Genomic DNA, 23780 nt, shown 5'->3' with positions numbered 1-23780 from the left:
ACTGTTTGCAACTAATCGTGCCGGGTATACCGCCCATGTAACCTCTTCCACCAAGACCGCCAGGGTTAACGGTTAGTAGAACCGCGGATTTGCGCTAATCATGGTTAGTTATTAATTAAAATCTGCTTAACTTTAATTAAACTCACAGTTTAGTTTGGTGGCATGTTTAGTGGTCCCTCCAATATCAACACTAACTCCATTTTTAGCGGGATTAATTGGAGTTCCTCTAGTTTTAGAGGTGTTTTACTAGGAGAAATTGTTTTGACCATAACTTGGGAAAAATTCAACCAAATTAGGATTAGGAAAAGGTGTTCCTAGATGATTTTGGTGTTCTGAGCACATTGAATCAGGTTTCAGGAGAAATAGAGCATTGTAAACAACATTTTTTCCATTATTGATCTAATACAGAGGCCCAAGCCATGGAAGCTAGACCAAGGAGATGTAACCCAGGAGGGGTGAACTCCTTCATCAAAACACCATGTTAAGTGTTCATTTTAATGTTTTGCTATACATTTGATTGTTGTTGTTCAACACTTTACTTTTATGCTATTTTGCTCATGAACTTAACATAAAACTTGACAAATTTACCTGTTTTCATTCACAAACACCATAAGGAAACCTATGCACATGAAGCAATTGACAAGCATTTGTTTTTAATTCTGAAGTTGAAATTAGCACAACAAAACTAACATTCAACAACATATCAATGCACGACTATGAATTTAATAATGTAATTGGGATATATATTCAAAAAATAATGTTGGCTTCTTTAATTTTAGCTTTAGATTGACAAACCTATCACACATCCATTTTTCTAACTCCTTATTCTTATCTTTGTTTTCAATAACATATAAAACTAAGTAGATCACAAGGGTTTATAAATCTTTATATTTAGATTTTAAAAATACACATTATTTAAGGAAAAATATTGTTTTGTATTTTTTAGTGATTTGTGTTTCTACATATATCATAGTTTTTAAATACACAAGTCTTCTTTTATTTCTCCCACAAATTTTTATTTCCTTTCCCATCTAGAAAACAAGTTATATGATGCACAACTACATACATAAATCTACAAACTTGAAAATATAATTTCTTATGTTAAGACTCTCCAACTTGATATTAAGAGTTGAGTTACTAATTTCAAGAGACATCAATGACTTTATTGACTTTTCAAAATTTAAAATTAACATTGAAAAATATGGAATGTAGTGGTGCATAGGAAGAAAATATTACTTACATTTATACAAATTTGGTTCAAGAGAATACATCATTTATATACTAAATAAATGTCTTAATGTGAACATATGCATTGCATTCTAGAGGGAAAGTAACACTTTACTATTAGAAAAATGTAAAATTTTCTTTTACCAATTTTCCATGAATTAAAGTTGTATATTATGAAATCTAACATGATTCTCTATATTTCATATTTGTTACCATCTTCTAATAACTTGAGCATGTACCTCTAATAATTTCTATTGGTCAAATAATTATTTTTTTTGGATTTCCGTTACAAGAAGTATTAGAAGAGGGAAGCATGAGTTTGCAGTGACCTAAATACTACAAAATCATTGTGTAACTTTTAAGGGATGAGATAATGAAAGGTGGATATGATCTTCTTGAAGAAATTTATCTAATCCAAAATTTGTTATTTTCATTCTTTAGTTTTTACCTACATTATTATTCCTACTTTAATTTTGTATCTTTCTTTCCAATAAAAAATGACTTTTTATATCTAATATTACACACCAAAATTTAATAGTAGAAATACTATAACAATTCAAAGAATAAGGGAAAACTAATAAAGAATACTATTACATTTGTATCAATAAAAAGTTTCAACTTTTACCAAGATTCAAGCTTATTATTTTGTCTTTATACTTTCCTAATAATTATTCATTAATAATCTAATTTAACACAAACTAATGTAATTGATGGGAAATTTTGATTGGAGTTGAGGGAGCGGGGTCAGGGCAGCTAACCCTAGTTGTTTCAACCTCTGTTCATGCCTCCCTTTCCAATTTTCCGTTGTGTCGCCTTCTTCTTGCAAGTGCAGATCCTAGTTTTTGGCACCATCTGCATTGTGTTGGATGAGTTTCAGCTGTTGTGGTTTGTTATTTTTGTTTTTTTGGTTTCTCTCTATCACACATTTGCGTGGTCCACTATGGAAGAGTCGAGGGGGAGTAGGGTTGGGTGGAAATCATTTGTTTGGAAATATTTTTCGTGGCTCTTTAATCCAAGGTTTTTCGTCGACCATTGGAGTTGGTCTATTATGTGGCAGGATCTAGTTTTTGGGTGGTCTTCTTCTATTTCAACGTAATATTTTTTCATTTATTGGTGTTCTTGCTTCTTCATCCTAGTCTCTTCTCTTATTCTTGGAAGAGCCTCTTCTTACGACTTCCCAAGCTTCATCTGGTGTCGACGTCTCTGCTCGTTGTAAGGTTTTCGACAGGGCTTCTCTTTAGGTTTTTTGCGACCCAACTTTTTCTCTAAGGCCTAGTTCGAGGTCTATATTCTGAGCTAGCCAGGTGGCTTGTGCCTAGATCTCGTTTATTTTTTGTTAATGGGTTTTCTGCCACTTTTTCATTGTTTCTCCATGGCATGAATTTTTTTCCCAGCCTTTGTTTCCTATTAGTTTAAATCCATTGTCGGCTAGTTTTTATGTTATTTTTACCCCTATATGGGTTTTATGAGAGCCTACGTGCCCTACATCTATTTTTGGCTGGGCATGCATGCCCAATTCATTTGGAATCTTTCTACTCAGCGGTTTGGGGCTTTTTGACCCCAGGGTTTCATACCCTGATCCTTCTTTGTCTAATGATTGCCTTTGTAACAAACATTTTTCCGATCAGGATTGCATACACATAAGGTGTGTCTACATAATGTAATTTTATTCCCTGTTTACATAATAAAATTACAGTTGTTTTCTATTAAAAAAAATCACAAACGAATGTAATATCAAAGTTTTATTCTTTATTATTATTTTTTTAATGTATTGTATCTATACTAATTGTAGTTTTTATATGATTCTCTTAGAAATCAACAATTTTGATTTTGTAGTTATTTAATCAGTATTATTCAAAATTTATTTGGTTGTAATTTTAATTTTCAAAAACTTTTTAATTAAGTGTATTAATTTTGGTACAATCTACCCCTGATGGGGTGACTATCAAGGCAAAGAGTGGGGGTGTGAATTTCCACCTCCCCACTAGACTAGTAGGTTGGGGGACATTGCAACATGACCCCAACAAGTGTAATCAATATGTAAAGGATATTAACACTCCCCGTGATTAGAAAATTGAGAAGATGTTAGGGGAATGAGGTAGATGACTAAACGTATTAAAAAAAGAAAGATAAAAATGTATTATACAAATTTTAAATTTAATTAAAGTATACAAATCCATTGTAGAGTTGAGGCTTCTGTGATCCATAACAAGTTTATGATAGATTTTTCGGCAAAAATCACATGAGAAACCATTTTTCGACGCGTTTTGAGGCTTCTGTGATCCATAACAAGTTTATGATAGATTTTTCGGCGAAAATCACATGAGAAACCATTTTTCGACGCGTTTTGAGGCTTCTGTGATCCATAACAAGTTTATGATAGATTTTTCGGCGAAAATCACATGAGAAACCATTTGTCGATGCGTTTTGAGGCTTCTGTGATCCATAACAAGTTTATGATAGATTTTTCGGCGAAAATCACATGAGAAACCATTTGTCGACGCGTTTTGAGGCTTCTGTGATCCATAACAAGTTTATGATAGATTTTTCGGCGAAAATCACATGAGAAACCATTTGTCGACGCGTTTTAAGGCTTCTGTGATCCATAACAAGTTTATGATAGATTTTTCGGCGAAAATCACATGAGAAACCATTTGTCGACGCGTTTTGAGGCTTCTGTGATCCATAACAAGTTTATGATAGATTTTTCGGCGAAAGTCACATGAGAAACCATTTGTCGACGCGTTTTGAGGCTTCTGTGATCCATAACAAGTTTATGATAGATTTTTCGGCAAAAATCACATGAGAAACCATTTGTCGACGCGTTTTGAGGCTTCTGTGATCCATAACAAGTTTATGATAGATTTTTCGGCGAAAATCACATGAGAAACCTTTTGTCGACGCGTTTTGAGGCTTCTGTGATCCATAACAAGTTTATGATAGATTTTTCGGCGAAAATCACATGAGAAACCATTTGTCGACACGTTTTGAGGCTTCTGTGATACAAATCCATGTTATTATTTTATAATGATTTATTTCAGTTTTTTTTCTAAAGGAAAAATCCTAAATTTATTTAAAAGAACAAAATTACATGTTGTAGATGTTAGTAAACATTCAAGCAAACCAATCTTACCTTGTATCCTAAAAAGAAAATCTCTGATAGAAATAAAATAAAACTATTAGTTTCTACCTTTATTTTTCTCCACTTTTCCCCAACCACCAGAGTTGGGAGTGGAAAATACAATGGCCATGTGACTTGCTTCTATATTTACAGAAGTTTCTTTGTCAGAGTTTAAACTCTCTCATGGATGATTTATTTTGGTGTCACTTGCTTCTTTCCCAGGGGTAGCCTTCTCAATTTGTTGTTGGTGAGCGGTAGTTGTGGTTACCAAGGAAAAAATTGGAATCACTGAATAATTTATTTCAGTTAAAATTAATAAATGAATATATAAAATTGAATTATTTATTTTAATTAAAATTAATAGGTAAATAAAATTAATAAATGACTTAGTCTAACTTATAGATGAAATGAATATGTTTTCTGAAATTAATAAATGAATATATAAAATTGAATTATTTATTTTAATTAAAATTAATAGGTAAATAAAATTAATAAATGACTTAGTCTAACTTATAGATGAAATGAATATGTTTTCTCGTTATTTTTAATCAAAAGCGGTAGAGATTTTAAAAAACTTGAGTTTAAGTTGTTTAATTTGCATAATTGGAGTGTCCCCGGGGTTTTTTAGGGTGTTGAATCCATTTACGCATTCAAAAATGCATTCTAAACAACAAAAAATCACATTATTTCTTGAAATTATTTTACCGAATTAAGGTGAAAAAGTCTATTTTATAAGTTAGACTAGGCCTTCATAAATTAAATTAAAAAAACATATATATTTTAATTTTAATTTTTAAACAAATTAAAATAAACTATTCCATATTACACTTATTTATTTATCATTATTATCAATATTTTTTTCTTAACTAATAGGTTGTTGTGTGAAATATGTGAAATTAATATACAACTCTAAAAGTAAAAAAGCAATAAAGTAGTAATAATAAAAAATTATTAATCTTAATATTTTAAACATACTGATCAATAGTATTATAAAATTATGTTTTCTAGAAAAGTATTGCACACCATGAAAGATAATACAATATCTTTATTAATTTTAAAAAATTTAATTTAATAAAATCATCACCAATGTATTTCAATGGTTGATTGAATGGTGGATTATACAAAGGTAAAGTAGATTGGGTTATATCAATGATTACCATCCTAACTTTTCATACTTCAAATATTTTGATCTTAACTAGAAAAATGACTTTGCTAATTAATTGAACGGTCACAGTTATAGAGTTATTGTATTCATTCATTTTGGTTAGAGTTATTAAATTCATTCACTTACTTTCTCCGAACAAGATGACTGAGTTATAGAGTTATTGGTTAGAGTTATTGTATTCATTCACTTACTTTCTCAAAACATGATGAATGTTTGAACATGATGACTATTTGATTTATTTTCAATAATAACACAAATATTTACTTTGTAGATACGTACATCTTTGACATACAAAAGAGAAAATCTCTTAATCTAATTTACTATTTATAACTAACAAATTGAAATCCAAATAAATATTAAATATTAGAATCTACATATAAAAAATTATCTGCAAATTTACGGCTTTTACAAATATCCACTCTTCCGATATTTGTTAAAACTTTAATATACTTCTAATCTTTATTTAAACATCGGTATACTCTTTCTTAAAAATAGAAAAGTGAACTCAAGATTGACGGTTGCAAAAAAAACTCAACAAATATCACCCCCAAAAAATCAACCATAAAAAAACGGAATGTAAACTTAGTAAAATGCCTTTGACATGAACAGAAATCTCTATCTCCGAATGTGAACTTAGTGTAATGCGTATGACATGAAAATACATCTCTTCCTTTCATTTGAGACAGTAGTAACAGAATATATGAAAATTGAAGAAATAAAGTGCAGAAAAGACGGTTCTCAAGTATTCATGGAGGGCGCTGTTTATAGTCTACAAATTTTAAATTTCAAATGGCGGGGATTGCGTCTTGAATTCACTGTGAAATGCTGGATGGATGACTATGTGATGGTCATTGTTTTACCATGCTATGTAACGGTCATTCGGCAAAACCGTAGCAGACGTATATTCCATATATGTACAATCCGGTTTGCATGTTCCATGTATGTACGCGAATTATTTTTAATAATTAATTTTGGTAATTAAAAATTGAGTTGTTTTTAGCGTGATTTTGAGATTTTTTGGTGTAAAATTTGCTGAAAAAATTTGATCTGAAATCTTGATTTGTGTTATAAAATTTGCTCAAAAAATTTGATGTGAAATCTTGATTTATGTTATTTAAACTAGTTTTTTGATTATATATGGATTCAACACGCTGAAAACCCCTAAAACACTTAGATTACACAGAATTACCTATCAAACTTGTGATTTCAATTAATTCCTGCCACATTTTACAGAAATTATATAAAACAAACTTATCATAAAAACTTTCAAAAAATCACACTAAAAACAACTTCATTAAAAACCACGCCATCCATATAAACGGAGACGGAGACGGAGAGGTGGGCCATTTAAACCGGTTTTGATAATCTGCAATCGGGATAAGCGTTGGCAGCATAATAATAATATTTTCCCATGGAAGGCAAGTTTGACACGCCTCTAAATTTCATTCGTTTTCGTGACAGTAATCTACGCCCTGAAAGTTCCATCGCCCGTAGGTAAGACTCCTTCGCAGCTCCTGTATCCTGTATTTATGTTGTTTTGGAAAATGAATCTGAAAATCAATGCTGCAACTTCAACTTTATAAGGCAATTGGATCACAACAGCTGCCCTTTCAATGCCATGCCTTCTGGTCGCACCGGGGGCGGGGACGAACATGAAATCAGTAACTGGCAGCGTGTTACTTATAGTCTGTCTGTGTACGGGAATGCGCTTCGCAGCAGCTGATCCGGAGACTGCTTTTGTTTGGAGCCGTTGTGGGAATAGCGGAAACTATACATATACAAACGATAGCGCGTTTGGGCATAATCTAAACAAGGTATTGGATTCACTGGTGAAAAATGTTAATGCCAGCCGATTCAATACCTCTAGTATTGTTGCTCAGGGGGCAAACAGCAATAGTACAGTTTATGGGCTTGTCCAGTGCAGGGGAGATTTAGATTCCTCGGATTGTGAACAGTGCGCATCCACAGCCAAACCGGAGCTTCTTCAGCTTTGTCACAACACTTCTGGATTCATTCAACTAGACGGCTGCTTCTTGCGTTACGACAATTATAGTTTTTACGACGATATTGAGAGTACGAAGAATGGGCAAGTAAATAATCTCTGCAACTTTGGGAACGTCAGTCTGCCACAACAGTTCACAACTGCTGTGAGAGCGCAGCTATCGATTAGGGCCGCTGAAGCTCAACAGAGTCCCAAGTTTTTCGCTGCAGATTCCGTCAGTGCCCCCTCTGGTTTAACGGGGTATATCTACAGCTTAGCGCAGTGCTGGAGAGATCTGTCCCGGACAAACTGCGGATCGTGCCTGAGTTACGCCGTAGAAGATCTATTCAAATGCCCAGCCGGAACTTTTGGGGCACAATTCGGATCTGAGAACTGCTATTTGCGTTTCGAGGTTTATGAATTTTTCAACACTTCCGTAATCCCGCCACCGCCAGCAGAAAGTCCTCACTCATCCTCCGGTATAAGCGTATCCTCCGGTATAATCCTCACCCAGTTTACCAATGATGATAAGTAATATAGTGTCAGATGGCAGGCTTTTGTGAACAGAGTAATTCTGGGCAACTAACACACAAATTTGCTGAGAATATATTTGCAGGACGAAATAACACTACGGTGTATGGGATAGCTCTGGGCGTAATAGTCGGCGGTACACTTGGATTTATTGCTGTCATACTGATTCTGAAGCGGAATGGTTCCTTTTGCCGCAAACGTCCGGAAGAGTATTCTACAACCAGAGGTCCTGAAACTGCAGCTACACATTCAGGTTTAAGGATCTCAGATACGATGATTTGCTTGCATCTTGTGGACTGTTCAACTATTATTTTACCAAGATATAAAGAAGCTCTGCAATTATTTGCGCAGGTGACAAAGGAGAATTTATATTCCCGCTCTACATATCGAATTCGGGATTCATTTTCAACTACGAAATTCTGAGGGAAGCTACTTCCAATTTTAATGCAAATAACAAGCTCGGCGAGGGAGGTTTTGGGTCCGTCTTTAAAGTGAGCGCTTATGATCAGTACTTAGAATATAGCAGCCCCAATTGATCATACGGAAAATGAGAATAATTTTGAATTGCGTTGATGTGCAGGGGGTTTTACCTGATGGCAGACAGGTTGCAGTTAAACGATTGTACATGGGTTCAAGGCAAGGAGATGCTGAATTTCTGAATGAAGCAAATCTCATCAGCCATGTTCGGCACAAGAACCTTGTAAAATTGCTTGGCTGCTCCATTGAAAACTCAGAAAGGCTACTGGTTTACGAATACCTCCCGAGCAGGAGTCTGGACAAGATTCTATTCGGTTACTTCTAGCCCATTAACTGCATAATCACTGCACGGATTTATTTCAGTTTGTACATGTAGATGACTAATATTTTTCCTGTGTCGTGCTTTACAGATGCAGCAGAACATCATTTACTTGACTGGAAAGACAGGTATGAAATCATGGTTGGAACTGCACGTGGGCTGACCTACCTTCACGAGGAATCTGAGATTCCGATCATCCACAGAGATATTAAAGCCAGCAATATATTATTGGATGACAAACACAGACCCAGAATAGCAGATTTTGGGTTAGCTAGATTCTTTGCGGAAGATAACAGCCACGTCATCACTAACGTTGCAGGAACTTTGTAAGAATTTTCTCTACTGTTAATCTCTTGAGGCTACATACTAATTCGTTATTGAATTACAATACGTAAACCGATTACAAGGTGCAGATTACAAGGTGCAATATATCTTAGCATGTAAATTTTCTGCCTGCAGATTTAGGGAATATTCTGTAATTTCTTGATTAAGAATATTATGGAATTTGGTGGTTAAGATGGGAGATTAAAAAAAATATCCTGTTAACATTATTTTTGTTCGTTGAAATTGATTATAAATTGTAACATGAGAATGCAGTAGAGATTAATAGATTGCAAAATTCATATATGAATTCAAGCTGCTATTGCAATCAATTTGATTCTCAAATTTACCAAAGATTCCATCTCTAGATTTAGATTTCAGTAACGTCATTTTAGAAAAATGGCAAAACGTTGACCGATTATGTGTAGAAAATGGATCATGGTTTTTTTTTTGAGAGGGTGAAGATATAGAGATTTCATTGTAGACGATGACATTGTGCAGAGGTTACATAGCCCCAGAGTACGCCTTATACGGACAACTGACAGAGAAAGTAGATGTATTTGGTTTTGGAGTAGTTGTACTTGAAATTATCAGCGGAAGAAAGAGTCAGAGTTTGGTTCATGATACGGAGTTTCTCATCGAAAGAGTATGGCTCATGTGATCTCATCTTGCACTAGAGTTTTTCTCTGATCTCCCCAACGTTATGGCCCCTTGCTAACAGAAGTGAAATGTTTTGTCAATTACCAGACATGGAGACTGTATAAAGCAGAGAGAGCTTTAGAAGTAATCGATCCCGCGTTGATGGGAAGCTATATATGGGAGGACGGATTTAGAGCGATTACAGTTGGTCTTTTGTGTACGCAAGCAGTCGCAGCGTTGCGGCCTTCAATGTCGCAGGTGGTGGCAATGCTCACAAAAGAGCGAGAAAATCTTCCTTTGCCCACAAAACCTGCTTACATAGATCTGGATTTTGTGGTGGGGGGGGTACACGACCAAGTTAAACGCCCTACAATTAGGGAGGAGCCAGATACGACATAAAGCAGTGCCGCAATTTCTTCAACGTGACCTTCCGATACCCAATCTGGAGGTGCTTACCGTTCATCACGCGTTCCGGAGCCGAGATGACGGTAAAGCAATGCCAGTCAGTATTATTCTCGTTGTGCGTTATTTTATTATGCCAGAAATGTAAATTAATTTTTATAAATAATATTATAATTATTTTTTTGGGCATAAAATTATTGAAAAATCCATTACTGGTATATTTGTTGATTTGCATTTTGTTTTATGTGCAGTGTAATTTTCATGATTCAAATTTCTTCATGAATGGCTTAAATTTTTATAGGGAGAAGCGAGGTTGGGATTGGAATTAAGATTTGGAATCATTTGTTAAAAAAATGTAGGTGGACATATATTTTTCCATTCTTTACGTCTTATGAATTTTTCCCATAACATTGGAAAGGCAAAACGTATCAAAACAATTGGAACCTAGTCAACCTACGCGACTAAGTGCAAAAGTAGTTGAACTTGTTTATCTATTTTTTATCAGAGCAATTTAAATGGCAAGGGGAAGCCATATCACTAGTATCAAATGATTGCTATACATAATTTCGGCTGTCCGTAAGGTGCATAATTCCCATAAAGTGGATAATTTCCATTTTTTAAAGTTTGTAAATAATATGGTATTATTCTTGGATTAATAAAGATTATATAATTTTCATAAAGTGCATAATGTATCCTTTTTGGATGGTAAACAGTGTGGAGTTATTGTTGAACGAATAAATGTGTTATATATGGTATTTAAAATTATGAAATATATTTCGCACCATAAAATATTTAAATTAATCTAACATTTATTTTAAAATTCTAAAAAGCATTCAACAAACTAAACTACCCGTGAATGGTAACTTTATGAATTATTACTTAAATGTTGTTGTGCAATTTTTTATTTTTATTTTTTTAAATAAGAAAAAAAGTTGGTTTTATTGAAAATGTGACAACTAGTGTATTTAGTCTATTTGGAAACTACATCAAGATTTACATATATGAGAGCAGCCCATTGAGAAATGTAATTATAACCAAAATAATATATCAAATATAAAGTAGCCATATCAAGTTCTCGGGCCTTTATATTGCCCCATAAATAAGCCAAAAAAAAATCAGGAAATTAAACCAAAAATCAAAAAATCGTCTGACATAAGTTCGTATTCAGTAATGGAAGGAGCATAACCAAATATATACAATGATGGAAAAAGTGATTCTGCAAAGTAAGAAAAGCATAACAAAATTGGATAAATCGGCAATAATCCATTGTCAGGGGAATGGAAAATATACAACATCTATGGAACAACCATCCACCTCCATAGTGATATGTAAACCATTGTTAGAAGCCATAAGACCCAGCTTTGACATGGCATCAACATTTGTGTTGTGCTCCCTATGTATGTGCTAAAAAGTGACCCCTTGAAGTGTGCCTTTGAGATGAATGATGTTCTGGAGCTAGCCCTATAGATGTGGGTGTGAAATTTTGGAGATTCCCAACACATGGTTGGTGATGGCCCGGGAGTCTCCATAGATGTTCAAATTTTGTATATCCAGAAAAATAGCAGACCATAATAATCCCCAAAGTGCAATTTCCCCAGCCTTTGTGTTAGTTCCTCTGCCACCTCCCCAATGCGTCCAATATTGTTGGTTTTTTCCAATGCAGATCCATACATCGCATCCACATTTCCCCCCCTATTCAATACCATCAAAGAAACCCACTAGAAAGGATATGTCCAGGCCAATTGTTCTATGTGAGACCGATGGTGGCCCAGGAAAAGACACCAATAGTGGTCTCATCCATGTGAGAATATTATTAATAATCTAGTCCACATTGTGGGTTTTTTCCCAAAACAATGTTGTTATTTCTTGTTTCTAGATTTCCCAAATGTCACAAGGGGAATGGCCATCCTATATTATCCTTGTGTACTCCACCATATCAAGCAAGCTTCAATAGATACATGATCAATGTGAGTGAAAGAGAGTAAAACATAAATCTTTTTCCAAACCTGTACAACTACTGGGCAAGCTAACAAAATGTGTGAATTGTCCTCCTCCTCCTGCATACAGAACACACATATTCTTGGTCCAAGCATGCCTCTCTTCCTTAGATTCTCCCAAGTCTGTGTCTTGTTCTTCCATACAAGCCAGGTGTATAATATAATCTTGATTGAGATTTGTACCTTCCAAAATCTTGTAAACCAACAAAGGTTCTGAGTGTTATGTATATTGCTGCAAATGAATAAATAGGTATCCGAGACAAAGATATATCCTCTCTTCAACTTCCCATCCCCAATCTGATCACCATGTTCAACTTTGTAAATCCCTGAATTACGTAACACTTCGAGTATATTTTTCTACGCCCCAGTCACTTCCCTTGTCAGTCTTATTTCTTATGCCCTCTTCCATAAAAATATCCTCTAGAGGTAAGGTTGTGTGTAAGATCATTTGAGTAATACATCTCTATCCCAGCTCCAAGGATACGATCCTGACCAATGATAATCTCCTTCCCCATGCCAAATATCCAACAAGCCCTTTTAATTAACCAGAATTTGACCTTATTGAAGCTGACCCAGATGGTGGAACCAATTATTTTACCGACAAGAACCTCTCTCATCCAATGCATGACCTTTATTCCTTTGAGTTATTTGGATCTGATAATGTCACTCCATATGCATGTACCAAAAAGTCCCCGCCATAAATTATTTAATCATAAGTAACTAGCCAAACAATTTAATATTAAGTATACCCCAGCCCCCCATACACTTAGGCCTGGTGATCTTGTCCATCTTGGTGAGGTGAAACTTGTGAGATTTTTTGGATCCTGCCCAAATAAACCTAGCCATAATCCTATTTATTTTTGAAATGATAGTGGTAGGGATGCAGAATAAATGTGCCCAATATACAACTAATTGTTGCAAGACCGACTTTGTGAGGGTTACTTTGCCCCCATGTGTTAGACATCTATGTTCACATCCATATATCTTTTTGTGGAATCTATCAGCAATCCATAATGAGTCATTGACCCGGTATTTATTTGGCTTGATACTAGAATCCAAATATTTCATTCAAGTGCTTATCAGTTTTGCTTCCACACCAAAGAGGTTTGCAATATGTGCAATATCCTCCTGGTGTCCCTCCCCATAAATTAGTTCTGATTTTCCCTTGTTCATAAAAATCCTAAAAGCGATGCTAAATCTATAGAAAATGTTATGTAAAGTAGCCCACATCATCCTGGATATCATCCCAATTATGAGAATGTCATCAACAAAGAAATTGTGTAAGATCCTAATACTCAGTCCCATAGCGAGTGTTTGAGAATTTCCCCTTAAGCAAGAATTTTTAATTTTGTGGTTGAGGCCATCCATGATCAAGATAAAAAGCAACGAGGAAAGTGAACATCCTTGTCGCAATCCTCTGCCTGCCCCAAAGTAGCTTGTAGGGAAACCATTTATAATGATTGCATATCTGACAGTAGTAACACAAGCCATTATCCATTCAATGTTGTGCATTTTGTTATCACTCAGGTTTTCCCAGAAGTTGTAAGAAGGGGAAAGGAGGCCGAGGTAACCACAGACCAATCTTTTAGATACAAAATCTAGCTAATTTGTATCCAGAGAGGGCTTTGTCTTTATGATTTAGCTTTGTTTTTAAAGGTATTAGGCTAGTTATGAAATTCAAGGGTTTTGTTTGAGTTTGGGTGGTGAGATTCAATAGAACAGAGAGGTAAGACAGAGTAGTTCAGTCCATTGGGCTAATGGAGTCAAAGAAGATGGCTTTCTGGATTTGGTTTCTTAACAGAGGATGGTTTCACAGAGTAAGATGGTCAAACAGGGAACAAATAAAAACTTGGAACAGATGGAATGGGCTCAAATTGGGTGAAGGGCAATTAAGAATCCTTCAACCTATTTAAAGAGGGAAATTGGATGATTACTGATAAGGAGCAGTTAAGTATTCTTTAGCAAATAATCAACATGAAAGAATTAGGACACAGGAGCAATTAAGATTTCGTTGTTCAACCTAATTCTAAAGAAAACACAGAGAACAATCATGACTGAAAACAGAGTGCAATCAAGCATATTCTGAAATTAAATCTTTCTTTATCATTCAGATTGTGAAACACAGATGATATAATAAACTATGAAAACTTTAAAACACAAGATATATATGACTTATTGATCTGGTGATTGATTCAAGAGGTCTGTGACAAGTCCTCTGCTTTAATTCCTCATCCAGTAAGCCATACAACAGTTGATTCCAACAACTTTTTATTCCAAATAATCAATACTACAGCAAAGTCTAGGAATCCACCCTCAATACTCCAATGGAGGGGGTATTTATGCAACAAATTATAAAACAAATATATCATAATAGAGTGAGATAATATCTAGGCTGACTAAAAATAGTTTACAAGAAATAGAAACAGTTAGCCTTGAAAATAGGGAAAAGATGAACTGATGTTGTGCTGGTCCTGTTTTGTTGAATGTGCTGGAGGCAGGCCCTATGATTTGGCTTGCAGCTGTCTTCTTCAGGAACTCTGCATTGGCTGTCTGTCTTAACTGATACTCTTTAACCCTGATCTGATACTCTTTGACCTGTTTTCTTTGTTCATCTCTGTCTGGTATTTAGCCCAAAATCTCCCTTTTTCCAAGGGTAACAACGCAGCTATGGATAAACACCTGTTGTTGGGACATTGGAGGTTGTTCTGCGCCTTCTAATTCATAACATTTAGATCTTTCTGTGGAGATTGCTGAGAAGTTCCGGCAATCGGCGCACCAATTCATGGCTTCTGAGATAGCTGAAAAGGTAGAGAAATTGTATAATGGCAGGTTTGAATGGCCGGCTGCGAGCTCATTCCGTAGTTCTTCTGGTCGGGGGCTGGCCTGAAACTGGAACATTTGATTTCGGTCTTTATTTTGTAGGAGAGTGCGGGGCGCAATGCATTACAATGAAAAAATGGCGTTTTTATCATTTATTTGACAAAATGAAGTTTTGGCAGGATTTTTTGATTTGATTGGGCGGATGACGTAACGGTACTGGAGTGATGTTAGCGAGGTGACGTGGCAGGTGACATGGCAAGTGACATCAGCAAAGGGTGGTAAGCGGTTTTGCCCGCACCGCTTTTGGGGCAAAGGTGGTTTACGTACTAGAGGGAGTGAGCACGTTGGATGGGTGACGCATGGCAAAGGTATGACAGAAAACCGTCGGGCCCCCGCGAGTTAACGTTCGGCGGTGAGGGGGGTAGCGATATCGTTTTCAGCCGTTGGATCTGGAGAGCGGGGATCGGACGACGGATGAGTTTTGGAGATGGCGGGAGTTTAACTTGCAGGCCCGACCATAATAAATGATTAATAAATCATATCGGGCGCAGTTTAATTGGTTGGGTAATGGTTATTAATTAACCCAATGGTTAATTAATCCCATATGCACGGCGGGAAGGTTTTTAATAAACTGCGGATCAACTTATTAACCCTTGTTTAGACTGTGTGTATGGTTATATTTCAACCGGGGCAGGAATATGTATTACTTCGGGGTTTTATATGGTTATATAATACGGGAAGGGTAATGATTTTTGGGATTTATATAATAAGAGTTAAAAATTAATATGAATTACGAAATGAAAGCGCCAAGTTTAAATACTTTACATATATTTAAACTTAGGCTAAAGTGGGAATAAGGGTTTATATGAGAAATGTAGCCATTTTCCTAAGTGAAATAGGGTTTTACTTAGGCGATCTTTATGAAATGAGATGAATGGGAAGGAGTGGTTTATTAATGATATTAAGAACAGATCTTAATACTTTGGGGAAATTAGTGAGATCTTTAGGGAAAAGTATGAAGAGGAGTTAGTTATGTAACCTTGCCTCGCTTGAGCTGCATCAAGCATAATGTCCGCCATTGCACTTGTGATAGAGATAAGGATTAACACATTTAGAGATATAATCTATCACAAGTATCATTCTGCAACACCATCTACCTACCCTGCCTACTTTGGCCTAGTTTTTTTTCTTTTTTATTCGGGTGCACTTAGACTGGCAAACCCTCATCAACTTTTCTTTTCTTAGCATAGTAAGCCTACCTAAGTCTGCACTTATTGCATCCAAGGGCTCAGATTAAATAGTTGACCTCCTTTTTATTTACTCTACCTATCTACTTATCTGCCAAGATTAAACAGTTTGGTCAGATTTTATTCTCTATCTCTAAAACAGGAAATTCAAATATGAACTAGCCAAGATTAAGCTATTTGGCCATTCATTAATTACGACATAAATCAACAAGCTGCACACAATGCTTATTACAGAAAATGAAAAAGTAGTGGCATTTTGGACTTGCACACTTTCCTAGTCTTTCTTTGTTTGGGGTTCATTTATTTCACTTTTTTGACCATTTTATTCTTTTTACCCTTTGATTTTTCTTTTAGGGCATACCCTCTTTACATTTTTTTAAATTTTTTGATTTTTTGATAATATGGAAAACCTTTGCAACAAGAAAAGGAATGAACATATTACAGAGCTCAACAAGTCAATCATGAAATATGACACCTATTGGTATAGGAGCATAACACATTTGAAGGCCAATTCTGTGTAGAACAATGTGCAAGAATGTCCAATCAACATTGTCATATGCCCTTTGGAGGTCCACCTTCATGACAACAACTTTCAACTTCTTTGTGTGAATGGAATGGATGCATTGCTGCGTCGTTGCAACTACTTCATGTATTTGTCTATCCTTTAGGAATCCATATTTCTCTAGGGAGACGAATGTGGACAATGTATTCTTAATCCTAAGAGCAATGATTTTGGATATCAGTTTGTATATCATATTGCATAGAGAGATGGGCCTATAATCATTGAAAGTCCCTGAATCACTCTGTTTCGAAATAAGAGCAATGTATGTAGAGTTAATTGCCACAATTATGTGCCCTCCCACTATGGACACTTCAACCATCCTCACCAAGTTCGGTCCCATGAGATCAAAGAAAAACAGGAAGAGCTCAATTGTCCATCCGTCTGGGCTTGGGCATTTTTCCTCGATGAAAGATTTAAGGACTGGGTGAACCTCCTCCAAATTTACGGCCTTGCATTAGTCTTCATTCTTGGTCGAGTCAAACATGGTTGATATGAATAAGACCCCCAAATTCGGTCCTCAATTCCATTTGTATCTCTAGTTTAGTAGACATTCTCGAAAGATGTTATCGTCGCCTGTTGCATTTCAGGTAGTGTATGTACCATGCAACCATTTGTGTCCTTAGTGCCCCAAATGGTATTTACCTATATTCTATAATTTACATATCTGTGGAAGAATTTGGTTTTTTTGTCCCCCTCTTTTAACCACAGTTCCTTTCTCTTCAGTCTCTAAGTGACTTCCTGTATATGTAAGATTTTTTGCTTTTGCACCTCCAGTTCTTTGATGTTGTTATTGAGATTTGTGGATGGGTTCCCCACATCTAGGGTCTTACCTAGTCTTTCCAGCTCCACTTTAATGTCGGCTAGCTCCTTAATCATCTTCTTTTTCTTCCAGCATTCCCATTTCTTTACCTCCATTTTTAAAGCGAGGAGCTTCCAAATAATAGCCAGCATGGGGGAGGTTTCAGTCTCCCTGTATTGGGCCCAAAAGTCCTGAATTAGATTGATAAAAACTGGATCTTCAAGCCAAATGTGATTAAATTTGAAGGGCATGCCCAATCTTGATTCAACCTACCTCCAAATTAGAGTCATGGGAAAATATTCAGATATGTATGTTTTCAAGACCATCGATTGAAGAAAACCCATCCTCTCCAGTAGATCTTCGTGCACAATAAGTCCATCAAGTTGCTTTGCAATGTTTTGTGTTCTAGCCCTTCCATTTTGTTAGGTGGGAGCCAATTTCCATGGTCTAATGTCCATCAGGTTATAATCACAAAAAATCATTTTAAGTTTGTTAGTAAGGGGATCCATTCTGCATGTCGAGCCCCAAGATTCATCCTGCCCAATGGTGGCATTTAAATCACTAGCCATAATGAGTGAACCCATTTTATGTATATCAACATCCACCAGTGTGTCCCAAAAAATATTCTGGTCCCTATAAGGGGCATATAGGTTAAGTATGCAAAACTAACCCACCAGTCTCGTAGTCTATCATTGAGGAGAATACCATCGAAACATCTATATGTTTTAAAATTAACACATCTCTGATTCCATAGAGCCACCAGTCCCCCCAAGAGACTAATACAATCTACTGCCACCATATGCCAATCAGGAAACATATTCCTAAAGTATCCTAACACTTTCTAAGCATTAGTCATGGATTCCTATAATAGAATGATGTATGGGTCAATAGAAGCAAAGAGATCTATGAGGGAAAGATATTTAAGCGAGTCCCCCAAACCCCGCATATTGAGGGAAAGGAAAAGGGTCGTGTCGTCCGGAGTTCAGCCATCTTTGTTCTTAGGTCCCGTGATTTAGAGGTGAAGCCATTAGGGATGTCAATGAGGGTAGAGGATTCAACAAATGTAAAGGGTAGGATCTTGGGTCGCTCCCTGAAATGTCTACTATCCTGATTATTCCTGCGTCTCACTGTGATGTTAAGAGCAGAGTTGGGGCTAATATTTGGGGAGGTATGTGGCTGGGGAAGATGAATAGTTAGAGACCAGAGATCAAGTGTCAGGTTGGAGAGTAGGAATTCAATGTCACTGTCAACCGAGTTCATGGGAGAGGAGATAAGCAACCCGAGAGAGTGTGGTGTTTCGCATGTAGTCGTGTTGCCTCAGAGTGGTGTATCAATAGGCATAGCTAGAAGAGAAGGGTGTGGAGTAGTCTTCGCATGTATAACAATCCCCTGTGGAATTAGGGATGGTGAAGGCAGATAATCTAGAATAGGGTGTGAGGAAGAGCTTGTGGGGATGGAATATGAAAACCTTCCCCTTTCTTTGTTACCTTCACCTTGAGAAAACCAATGAATGTGAACTATTCATTAATCATGACATGGATTTAAATCATACTCCATGGATGTTGCGGCCACATCAATGACTTAGCTAATATGAAATTCGGGGAAAAAATGATTGCATTTTCTTGATTTTGCTAATCGTTGAGAAACTAAAGGGTTGTTTTTCAACCTACTAATGATGTTTGTTGCAAATTGGGGTATTGAAATGTTGACATAATATATATGAAGAAAAGTCCATATAAGCCAGTGTTAAAGTTAATTACTAATTTAACTGTACTTTTTATATAGGGAATTTATAATCGACATAAAAATGTCTTTGTATTTTTTTTTTTTTTTACAATTTAACTAGGCTTATATTAATTTAAATTGATGTGAATTTGTAAATTTTATAAAAGTAAACATATATTTATTTTTAATTCCATAATTCAATTATATTTCATTTTTAAAATAATATGTAGTTGTAGATCAAAAACTCATCAAATTTGAAGTTAGCAATCTTTGAGGTTGAGGTTGTTGTAGGGTTGATCTTTTATTAAGCAATTTTTTTGTATTTGTTATGATTTGGATAAATTATTTGGACATAAATTTTCTCTTATAAGAGAGGCATTATGGCCTCACTTGAAAACACTTATAATTTATGGCTCTATCCCTAGCTTAGAGAGTAGAGATGATGTTGAAGTTCGTATATTTATTTCACAAAAGTGTATGACAAGATAATGCATTTCTTTTTAATAATGAATTTATTTATTATGAATATGATGGTTTATGTAATTCATTCAGGTAGACTCCATCATATGATATTCTATAGGGTAGTTGTCTCCTAAGATTCATAACTATGTTTGAGAGATGTGGGAATCAGAAGTTTCACCCTTACTAGAAGCATAATGAAAGGATTTTCATGTTTCAAATTTAGTGACTCATCCCAAGTGCATGAAATATTCCTTTAGCCCTGTTGGGATGCCAAAATTAACATTCACTTTCACTATTTTTCACCTTTATCATCATTTTGTCACCTCATTCCATCAAATTATCATTACATAACCCTACATTATCATTACTACATGAGTTCACATTTACATTTTCCAAAGTTATTAATTTAATGTATTTAGAGTGCATTTATGATTAAAAGTTAGAGAAATAACATGTATTTGCTTATACTTAAAAGTGGCTTGAGTTTGATGACATGTGTAGATCATTTGGAAGCTTCCAAGGCATCCTTATGTGGCCTCCCAAGATCAAATTCGAATTTCAACTCAAGAGGTGGACCATATTCCAAGGAGAAAGATCATGGAGATGTTGATGTGTCATGGGATTTGTATCTAGTATTTACGGATAAGTTGAGACAAGTATGGATCTAGTAGATATTTAAGGGATCTACATTTATTGAGTAGATATTCCTAATTCATGTATAAATAAGAGGAACATCCTTCAAAGAAAAAAGTGAACAATTATTAGTTATTCATTAGCATCAGATTTATGATTGTTCATTCAACATGAATAATATCATTTTCTCCAAATCATGAGTTATGAGTGTTGTTTGATTCTTAAGGTGTGATAGTTGTTCATGTGTGCTCATTGAGGAATGGAAGGATCCCCATACCAAGATAAGTACACTTTGTTGTAGAGTAATGTTCATAGTTGTGAATATACTAGTTTTAATTCTGGATGTTCATCTTATTTCTTTGTTGTAAATACTTGTAGATAATTTCAGTATGAATTCATGTTATGGCCATGTTTTGTTGTGTGAAGATTGATCTCCTTTCAGTAGCTAGTTTTTATGTGAGAAGGACAACCAGGAACTCCTAAGTTAGGAGCCTCTTCTCCATGAGCTAGACTGAACTGAAACAAGATTTACTTTCTTATATGCTTTCCTAGATTACATTTATGTGAAGATTGATTTCCTTTCAGTAGCTAGTTTTTATGTGAGAAGGACAAGCAGGTCCTCCTAAGTTAAGAGTATCTTCTCCATGAGCTAAGAACTAAACTGAAAACAATATTTACTTGCTTTCATTTATATGCCTTCTTTCCTACTTTTTTGGATGTTTGGCAATGTTATTATAGAAATATTGTAGAAGGACAATCAAGACTCTTAAACAAGAGACTCTCCTTTATCTTCTAAAGTAAACTAATTCCATTGATCAACCATTTTTATGCTTTCATAAAATAGATATGAATCTTTTCATTTCAAAATAGTTTAGATTTGTAATATGCATTTCCATTCTAAACAAACTTCCTACACCACTCCCAAAGAGCTTTAGTTCTAGTTCTTTTGGTAGGGTGGATGATGATGATTACAGAGAGCTCATCAGAGCGACGTCTCAGAGGGAGTGGCCGACCTCGATAAAAATAAAAAAACTAATGGATCATCAGTCCTTTCCTTGGAGTTTCAGTGCTTCCACGACCACCGATCACAATCAGTGCAATCATCAGCTTGATGTGGGGAGAATTGATGAAGGTAGCCCCTGTTATTTTTCTGGAGCTTTTAGGAAGGGACCAAGTACCATTTTGCTTGGCCTGATCTAATCTATCACTCATTGGCAATGAATAGGCCCTTGTGATTACAACTCAGAGTGGTATCCAGATGGAAAGATGATAACGAATCCAAAAAATAATGGAGATCTCAGCTAAAAACCTAAACTGCTACCCCCACTATCTTATCAGTTCGATAACAATATTTCTAATGAGGGACATTTGCAAGAAATTGTGTGCATTTTCTAAGTATAGCAGGAACAAAATCCTCGAAAATCCATGAGCAAAATTAGGGTTTAGTTCGTAAAATATGGAAGAGATCACACTAATTCCTCATGCAATCTTTTCGGTAAAGGGTTTTGTAGGGTTTCTGTTTATTCCTCATTGTTCCGTAAGGGTTTTGTGTGAGTTTTGCATTTGCTGTAGTAAATATGTCGAAATCAAGTCCCAAATCTCCTCTCGATGCATCTAGGTTGAGAAACATGATGGAGAGATTGGGGATCCGTCCTCCATATCTTGACATTGATGCTCTGATATCCAATTCCTATGATAAAGTCATCGAAGATGACTGCAAGTTGAAGATTGCTAAGGAGACGACAAAGCTCGAACATGAGATCGTTTGCATGATTTTAAGTGGCAAAGGGGACAAATTGAAGCCCAATTCCTGCAATTCAGTTGAGGTTAGGGGACATCACATCTGTGTTTCCACCACCGAGAAACCGAAATCTAGCTACCGCGTATGGCAATGGCACAGCCATATCATGCTTTACAATATTCCTTAGGAGAATGACCTTGAGCAATCTCCAACAAATCATCAAGCATTGTAAAGATGACTTGATCAAAACACTATAGCTAGACTGAAGGTGTTAAGAAAATTGCATCTGTTGCTGATAGGCACCTCTGCAATGACCGAAGAGCATAATTTATGACTTCTTCTCTCTGCTCTAAACAAACTTTCTGAAGCCCATGTGTTAACCGCAACCACATTTCCCCTATTTCTTGGGAGGACTTTGAAGTATCCTCCCGAGAATCACCTATAGTTTTCCAGACAACATAGACACTCTTTGACCACCAAATTAAGCATATAACAAATTCAGTCATCAAGTCCAAAGCACGTAAAGATCTGTCAGCCAAATCAACCTAAGATTCTACAAAAAGCTTGAGTAGCATCAAGGCATAAAACATAGTTTTCTTGTGTTAGATGTGCACCATCAGACATAATGAAGGATAGTGCTTCAAAGCCACATTCTGATGCTTCTAGATGGCGAGCAGTAATAGAAAGCAGAGATGAAACTATGCACCACCCCATTGGAGATTTAATGTGGCCAACATTTTCTTTCACAAGGCGCATGCCTTCTTGAGTGATGTGTTCACAATATGCATCTGCTACCCGGGCATCCAATTTTAAAATAAGTTGCAAAGATCTCAAAAGTTCATCTGCAAGATTTTCCTTGTAAGGAAGCAAACGTTGACAGATGCATAGGAGTCCAAAGACAACTTTTTCTACAAGAGCGCATGGCATAACTATTGATTGCACTATACCAGCAATATGCTCATAAACACCCTGCCACAGGAGCATAATTCTATCCCGATTGTTTAGAGTAATTGCAATTAATAATTCAAGGCAGAAAACAACAATGTCTTCATCTTTAGGTGAACTACTACCCTTCTGTGGTCTACCTGCTGCCCAAATGAGGGCCCTACGATGGAGAAAAGGGTTTTCGCCTTGAGTACATCTATGGCTATTATTTCTAGCGCCTTGAGGCAAACAAAAATGTTGAAGCCGAAAAGGATGCCGAGAATTCCATTTTGCGGGAGTTGATGGAGAAGGCCGATGAGGTCAATGCTCGGATTTTGTGCATATACATTCATCTGCCCCCCAAGCGTTGAGTTAAAATGTCTATTCTGGTTGTGGATGCTTGGTAAAGGTTTATGGTGGGTAAGTCTACTGGTGTTTATTTTGGGTCCATCTGTTAGGGTTTTTAACTGGAATACGTTTTAGATTAGTCTTTAGAAATATCCAAGATGTTGAATCTTTGGGATGTCTTTCGCAAGAAACACTTCCATGGACTTTTGTTGGCCTGCTTAAGCTTGTGTCTAGTAATCAGAAATTGTTTATCTATGGATATTAAGATTAATGGAACCTTTTTTTTTCTCTCTAAAAAAAACAATAAAAAAATAAAATAAAAACAATTAAAAACAAAAC

General features: G+C 35.8%; 1 protein-coding gene and 1 pseudogene across 1 annotated transcript; both read left to right on the top strand.

The window, feature by feature from the left end:
• The first annotated feature begins 5496 nt into the window (after window positions 1-5496).
• LOC149237225 (cysteine-rich receptor-like protein kinase 42) lies at window positions 5497-10366 on the top strand. Its single transcript, XM_089372599.1, has 7 exons — window positions 5497-7991; window positions 8111-8278; window positions 8377-8516; window positions 8606-8816; window positions 8913-9147; window positions 9644-9788; window positions 9890-10366. Exons 1-7 carry the CDS (start codon window positions 7127-7129, stop codon window positions 10178-10180), a joined length of 2055 nt encoding a protein of 684 aa, XP_089228725.1. The 5' UTR covers window positions 5497-7126; the 3' UTR covers window positions 10181-10366.
• Window positions 10367-22005: 11639 nt separating this feature from the next.
• On the top strand, window positions 22006-23464 carry LOC149237224 (uncharacterized; annotated as a pseudogene).
• The last annotated feature ends 316 nt before the right edge of the window (window positions 23465-23780 follow it).

The sequence above is a fragment of the Pinus tabuliformis genome, chromosome 8 (genome assembly GCF_031772625.1).
Source record: "Pinus tabuliformis cultivar Carrire ecotype Pingquan chromosome 8, CPIR1, whole genome shotgun sequence".
Taxonomy (NCBI): domain Eukaryota; kingdom Viridiplantae; phylum Streptophyta; class Pinopsida; order Pinales; family Pinaceae; genus Pinus; species Pinus tabuliformis.
Note: the sequence above shows the minus strand (reverse complement) of the source record. Positions and strands in the feature narration are given on the sequence as shown.